Source organism: Molothrus aeneus, chromosome 8, assembly GCF_037042795.1.
Source record: "Molothrus aeneus isolate 106 chromosome 8, BPBGC_Maene_1.0, whole genome shotgun sequence".
NCBI classification, from domain to species: Eukaryota; Metazoa; Chordata; class Aves; order Passeriformes; family Icteridae; genus Molothrus; species Molothrus aeneus.
This window is the reverse complement of record NC_089653.1, coordinates 18,543,968-18,551,789: the sequence shown is the minus strand read 5'-3', so window position 1 is coordinate 18,551,789 and position 7,822 is coordinate 18,543,968. Positions and strand designations below refer to the sequence as shown.

At 42.8% G+C, this 7,822-nt stretch overlaps 1 protein-coding gene across 1 annotated transcript; it reads right to left on the bottom strand.

The window, feature by feature from the left end:
* Positions 1-2,897: 2,897 nt before the first annotated feature.
* C8H10orf71 (chromosome 8 C10orf71 homolog) lies at positions 2,898-7,499 on the bottom strand. Its single transcript, XM_066555105.1, has one exon. The coding sequence runs from the start codon at positions 7,497-7,499 to the stop codon at positions 2,898-2,900; it is 4,602 nt and encodes a 1,533-aa protein (XP_066411202.1).
* Between the last annotated feature and the right edge of the window lie 323 nt (positions 7,500-7,822).

Sequence of the window (7,822 nt, the reverse complement as noted above, 5' to 3'; positions counted from 1 at the left end):
TTCAGAGACACAGCCCACTGTGAATGCAGCTCCCTGAAGCTGGCAGAAAAGGCTGATGGAAATGAAGAACTCCTACTTGAAATGTATTTGGTATCCAGTTGGGACTGTCTCCTCTTTAAATGCCCATGTTTCAGTTCACCTTAACAGCAGAGGGAGAAATACACCCTGCTTTCCTCACATACCTGGCAGCAGTATAATGGTGCATCCCATTCTCCACAATAAGAGTTTTAGGAGACCCTTGACAAAAGGGTTCAGAAGTGTGCATGTCTACAAAATAAATGACAGTTAAAGAAGTAAAAGGGACCTTTTTGAATACATGTATACTTTTTTGTCATCAAATTACCATTCATTTTTTAATCTGTGCACAGATACTTCATATCCATAGTCTTCCCTTGGAAAGGAAGCTTTTATCCTGTCCTCTGAGAGCCTACTTCTTGACTTGTGGCCCTTAAGGGCATTAAAATTCATATTACCATACACACACACACACACACACACACACACACACACACTCACAAAAATAAAAAAAGGGTTTGTGCACTCTGATACGCTTTAAGATTTCATAGGTTTTGTCTAAATGCACCATGGAAAACTCTAATGGATTTATTTATCTATATTTTAACATGTGGATGAGATGCTGCTCTGTACTGGATAGACATTATGCTGTATAGACTGACAGCAACAGAGAAGTGCAACATGAATAGCACCATCAGTTTACAAAATATTGGTGACTAAAAAAAATATTTATAGTAAGAGCCACTTCCCTCAATTTAACAACTTGAAAATGAATTCTTCTTCTGGAAACACTCTTGATTTTCATGTTTTTTTAAAAAACTTTCTTTCAAAATGAGCCTTTTTTCAGGAGAGACTGCATTTGCTGAATTCCAAGTCAAAGTTAATTTAAATTTTAATGTTTTCAGAACGGGATCACGGGATAATTCAGGCTGCAAAAGATCTCAGGAGATTTCTGGGTGAACTTGTGGTCAAGGAGGGTCAGCTCTGAGGACACCCCAGGTTGTTCAGAGCTTTATTCAGTCAGGTGTTGAAAACTTTCCTGGGTGGAAAACTGAACAATAAATGTTTATTCAAATATGGGCATTTGGCTGAATATGCTTAAAACTCAAACATACCAACACAAGCTTCTTCATTTCCAACCCACACCTCTGCTGCAATCAAACCTACCAAATCACAGAATGTGTAACAGGTGAAAGCAACCATAGAAAATCATTAAAGTCATTAATCCAAACCCCACTGTAATCAGTGAAGTGATGCCCTTAGTGTTTGTCTAAGAGAAATGTCTCAGTAAGTGGCACTGAGGAAAGGAACTGTCTGGTGGGACCAGAACAGGTTATGAACACATGGCTCTTGTCAGGGATGGAGGAAGGCTGAGAGCTGAATTCAGGTTAAGGAAGGAGAAAAACCACAAAGTGGGTCTGTGTCCCAGGAGAGGCTTCAGTCCTGGGAAATTTTCTGAAGGAAAACTGTCATAAATATTAACACTGGGAGAGTGGAGCAGTGCCTGTGTCCTGTCTCCACACTGTATTCATTAACAAAAGGCCTGATTCATCCCTTTCTTTTCAGGAAGGCAAGAACTGCTTCACTAAAAAAAAAAATCCTGTAAAAATTGCCTAAGATGTCCATCAGGCTGAAAGTCACTGGCATAATTCTTCCTTAGAGCTTCTGCACATCAGTTATAACTGGGGAAAACAGTATGAAAATGAGACAGAAAAAACTAAGCCAATACTCCAAATACAGATATTTACAAGCAGGCACAATACATTCAATTTTTCCATCTTTTCACATAGGTTTCCTCATTAACTATGATGATAAGAAAGAGCTTATGCAAGGATGAATGATATTTTCATACAGATTTTCAAAGAAAAGTGATAATTCAAAGAAGCACTTTTCTAGAAATTAATACTTTGGACGTTCTGAATATGTTGTTTGTTTGTATTAAATCACAGGATTCACAAGATCAAACTTAGGTACGTTTTTCAGGTTTTAAAAGTTAGTTTCATGTTTCAGTGGGAGCCTGAAAACAAAACACATTTCATTTACGATAGCTACGAATTTCTTGTCCTAAGGAACAATTAAATACTGTTGTGGGATTTCATTCAACCTTGCCGCTCACCAAAATATTAGGCCAAGTATCAAGATAACCTGAAGTTTTAAATTGCATTATAAATAAACCCTGACTCTGGGGGAACCTATTTGGATATTATCAAGAAATATAAAGAATTCAGCAGCATATTAGTGGGCACTGCAAAAGTATATGGGAAATCTAGAGCAGCTGCAACTGTATTCTGGTTGTTTAAAAGGGTTTTTTTTGACATGGCTGTTATATTGTGCATCCAGTATACCATCTTCTTGTCAATGACATCGGGGCAATCAAAGTGTGCAAAAAATGGATCTTGCATATATGGCATATTTGTAGCCACAGACTTTCTACCTGTCAATATAGTTCAAAGGCAGTGAGTGAGGAAAGTTCAGTAGATGCAGCATCAGTTCTAGGTCTCATAGGATGCATAGGATGGTCTCAAAGATTTTATTTAGTGTCATGTATCATGCAACACATCTGGGCAACAGGACACTTGCTTTGGCTATCCCAGCCTTCTTAATGACAAAGCAGCAGCAGCAGCAAGCAGTGGCTTTACATTGTCAAATGTATTTGTCTAGCTGGCATTGCCCCTTCATCTCACTGATAATTTGGTGCTTACTCAATTTCTCTTCTTGCATCTTTCAACATGAACAGCTTTCTTTTCCTTTCCCACCCAAACCACAATGAGATTCAGACAAAGTGTTGTACAAATATCAAATCTGCATGTGCTTTTGTGTGCATGTGTCTGTCCAAACAGTTCTTAAAAAACACTAGCTGGCATGTTTTGTCACTTCAGTTTTCAAGATAGTCCTTCAGCAGCAAAATCATCTAAATTGGTGAGGGTGACAATGCTAGTATTTTGGGTTGGGCTCACATCCTTGCCTAAGTGAACTTGAGTTTCTCCAGCATCTTGATGGTAGGAGTAGGAGGCTGGTTCAGTATCCACAGACTCAGGGTATCTGTAGTCCTGCTGGCCATCTTCAGGTAGTTCAGCTGGTTCTGGTGCAGCAGGCACTGACCAGGCAGGTTCAGAGAGCTGAGAAGGTGATTTCAGCACAGCTACCGATGAGGCTGGTAAAGGCAGCACTCTAGGGTAGGAGGCATAGGGAGAACTCTTCATTTCTGAAGAGATGGACTGGTGTAAGTTCTGTTCCAAGGAAGGGACTGAGACTTGAACATATTTGCCTGTTTCTGGGTCATAAAATGTCTTTACATTAACTTCAGCTGGTAAATCAACTACGTAGTATTGACCAGAGTCAGGGTCCTGGAGGAGTTTACGCTGGGTTGAAGAGGGTGAAGAGCTTGCTGCTGGTGCAAGTCTAGATTTCCCAGGAGTGGTTTCTGTGGGAGTAAAAGTTGAGTGAAGGGGAGGATGAAGGGGAGAATATACTAAGGATGAAGCAGATGCTGTTGTCTCTCCAGAATGAGTAGACTTTCTCCCTACAGCATCTGCATGTTCAGTCTGATGGTTTTTCTGCTGCTCTTGCACCTTTTTCCTCTTGTTTGCCAGCTTTTTAGCCCGACGCAGAGCCTTTTCTGTTTTTGGTGGCACAGTGGGTGGCTTGCCTGCTGGTCTCCCACCAAGTCCCCTGGACTCCAGTCTCCCATCTTCCCCTGTGACATCCAAAAGTAGATTGCTCTGTGCAGAATTGATTATCTCTTCTGCAGGCATATAAGCTTGCCTCTCTAGTGCCATGTTCAACAAGGCAGGATTTGTTACATCCCCTGTCTCTCTAAGGCCAGAAATAGTTGGTTTATCTGACAATGAACTAGCAGCAAGAGAGTGCATCATGTTTCCTGACCTGGGGCTTCTAACAGCAGGGCATGAAAGATTGTCTAACAAAGGTGCACCTTCTGTATGCAGGATATCCTCTAAAGTGTCATTGGATACGGAAGAACATGTGTGGTCCTCTAACATGGAGCCAGTCACAGGAGAAATTGTCTGCCTAGTGATTATTTTTTTAGCGCAAGAGCCCCCTTTGCGGTTAGATAAATGATGATTCTTGAAGTAATTTTTCTTTCTTTCGGCAGGATAGCTGCGGTTGTTTTGTGCTTGGTCATTTTCCAGACCTATAATTGGCTGTTCTAAGCTGTGTCTTGCCTTTGTAGGCTTCTTTTCACTCCTACAGACACTTTCCTCATCCATTTTCCCAAATTTATTTAACAACACATAAATCTTTTCATCTTCTTCTGTCAGTTTTCCAAATGAAAAGCTCTCTGTATTTTCCAGAAGACTGGGATCCACTGTTACTGAAGTAGATACAGACTCACTGGCTTCTTTTTCTTTGTCAGTTGCTCCATCTCTCACATTCTGCTGCCCTCTGTGTCTCGATGCCCACCAGCCGACCTCCTGGGCATGCAACATGTTTCGGTGCCGCCTGTTGTAAACTGCTGGGGACATAAACCTACGTTCCATTTCCCTATAACTGCTGCTCACTGAGTCATCCAGGGAGAATGACCGGAGTAGGGGCAGCTTGACAGCCCTTATCACCTGAGGCGACCTGAATGTGTTATCTTTAATCATAAACAGACTGGGTTTGGTTGAGCTTGAAGACGATGGTGTTTGTGGTTCCTCAGACCTGGGGATGGACATGTCTCTAATACTGTCGGATGCAGAATTTGTGCTGTCGGCCTCTTCCCTTTTCTCTCTCCCTAGCTTCTCTTTCATCAAGCTCCTCTGTTCATTCTCAGTAACACTTCCCTCCCTCTTCTCTGCTGCACCAGTACCAGGGCTGATACAAGCACAATATTCCAGTTCATCTTCCCCAACCTCTTTCCCTCTCTCCTTGTGTATTTTCTTACTTCCTGAACCCGTTTCACTGTCAGTCCTCTGGCTTTCTTGGAGGCACGTCTGCTCCATCAGGGGCACTGGCAGAAATGGCTCTTCCTGAAGTGGCTGCTCCACTGTGGAGACGAAGGATTGCTCTGAGGAACTAGTGCTTCTTTTGCCTCGTGCTTCATGGCCAGGTACCACAATGTTGGTTTGGGTGCCACTGTAAGGCTCATCTTCTGCTGGTGGGAGTTGGTTCAGGAGTGTTTTGAAGGCAAAATTTTCATTCTGAATAGCAGCTTGTCTTTCATTTTCCTCACCCTGAACATTGTGATTTTGCATGGGCTGCCCAGCTTTCTTATCTACACTGTCTCTGCTGAATGGTCTCTGTGCTGTATACTGCTGATGTTTTCCTAAGTCAAGTTCATTTGATTCATGTCTGAACGAGGGGAAATTTTCATCATCCTCTATGTTTTTAACCAGATCTTGGTGTTTTGAATTGTCTTGCTTCATGCTGTCTCCAGTTTGGTAAAATGGAAGGGCCTCTGTTGTCTGGGGTGAACTCAAAGTCAGATAATTGCCTGTGAAGTGTCCAGTTAAATCGGTTTTATTGTCATTTTCATGAACGCTGCTAGACAATACATAAGCTATATCACTCAATTCATCTTTCTCTGTAATATTTTTCTCGCTTTTGTCAGGTGAAATTGAGAATGAGGCATCCATTTTTGTACTCTCCTGCATATTTTCCCTGGTTTTATTTTTCTCCTCCAAGGCCCTTAACAGGGGAGAAGGGGTATAAATGCTTTTAACACGTTTGCGCACATCCTTTAAGTTAAATAACAGACTTGATGCTGTCAACCTGCAACTATCCCAGGACCTGTAATCATCCAAGGTGCTCTCCTCATTGTCTCTTGAGGCCGTGCTCTCTGTGGGAGGAGGTGTCAGTGGGATCAGCTCCCTTTCAGCAGTGTCCCCCTCCTGTTTTGGTGGTATGACAGGTGTTAGGAGTTCGCTGATGTTGAAAGAGGGGCTGATGGATCCAGGGGAGTTTGCCTGCTTAGCCAGAGGAGCCACATGCAGACCAGGGTCAGCACCAGTCACCTTTTCAGACAATGAGGTCCTGTGGCTGTCTGTGACCTTCTCCTTTGGAGCCTGTCTCTTCCCTGCTGCCCTTTCTGTAGTCCTCTGTCTCCTCCAGGGTGGGCAGGCATTGCCCAGCTGGGGGCTCTGGGATTCCTCCTCAGCTAAGGTGGCCTGGGGTTTTGGTGGAGGAGGACTGGGTGTCTCAAACCTGAGTGAGGGTGAAACCATGCTATAGGACACAGACTGGGGTGACACAGAGGCTTGGGACAAGGCAGTGGGGGACAGTCGAGCTGGCACTGGGGGTGGTGGCACAGGAGGGGCTTCAGGGCTAGGGGGTGCTGGGGGATGGCAGGGGGGTGGGAGAGGAGGAGCTGGTGGGGCAGGGGGTGGCCGAGGGGGACCCTGGGGTACATGGTTCCTAGGGGGAGGGGTGGGAGGGAAAACAACAGGGAATTTGGTTTCTAAAGGGTGGGGACCCTGAGGTACGACTCGGAGAGAGAAAGAAGCTTCTTGTAGAGTTGGCTTCATCTGAAAATCTTTCTCTTTCTTCTTAGCAACAGTGGTTGTGGCAGGTGACAATTTATGTCCACCTGTGTGGGATCCTTTAACAAATGGTGATTCTTCCAGGTATGCAAGACCTTCCTTTTCCATTTTTATGTCAACAAATTCCTCTTTTTCTGTCATTTTTTTATGATGAACATTCCATGATTCAAAAGCACTATTCTCACTGTGAAGAAAACTACCTTTTTTTGCTGGCTCACTAACTTTCAAGTTTCTGTTTTTTAAAGCCTTCTTAGAAGAATGGGAAAAATTTGACTTGGCTACTTTTGACATCTCAATCAGCACAGGATAATAACCATCAGAGTCCCCATAACTCAGGTCTATTTTATTAGGTCTTCTCTGTGGCTCATGTTTGCCACTGAGGCAGTGGCTACTTTGACTAGCCTCAGAAAATTCAGAAAGTTCCTTGTGGATGCTTAAAATCTCTGTATCATCCCAGGAAGCAGTATCATTGCCCTGATTTATTTTGTATTTTTGAAAGCTATTCTTAATGGGCTGCTTATTTGTTATCAGAGAACTTCCTGACCCTTGGTCTGCAGTCTTGTCAAATGTCTTAATCAATGAGGACACTTTTGAAACATGCTTATTGTTCCTTGAACCAGGGACTGGCAAGCCCAATTTCCTTTCCATGGCAAAGGTGTTGTTTTTAGCAATCCTCTTCTCTTCTGAAGCACACCTAGGTAACTGCTGGAATGTAGAAGCCCATATTGTATGTTCATTGTTTCTTGCTGTTAGCTTGTCACAGACATTGCTTTTCTTGATGTCATGGTTTAATGCCCCTGAGTGAATTTTAGCAGACAACTGGAGGGCAAAGTCAGGTGAAATGGAAAGTTCTGGTTCATTGTAAGGGTCTTCAAGTTCTGCTACACACAAACTTTTGAAAGCCCGAGCTGTGAGGCTGCTCACTTCTCTGTCTGTGTCATCCAGGAGACTCCCAATACTTGAGGAATCACTGTGTCCTTCTGTATGTTTCTTATTTCCCTGCATTGTTCATGAGAGTCATGGGTGAAGTATCCAAAGGATTAATTTCAGATGTTGAATAGGCAGGTGACTTTGTGAGGCAGATCCAGCTGTTTGCAATTCACAAGCACAAAGCCATTCTTCCAGGTGGTGCTGCTGCACATTGACTCATCTTACAGAATAGCTGAAGGAAACTTTCTTCTCTGTAAAGCCAAAAATTACAAATTACCATTTTTCTATATTAACACTATTAGACAGAGAGCATTTTCCAGATTTATCAGTCACTGACTAATTTTGTGATGGTAGCAACACAATGAAAAACATTAAAAAATCACTGTTATTTTGATAAA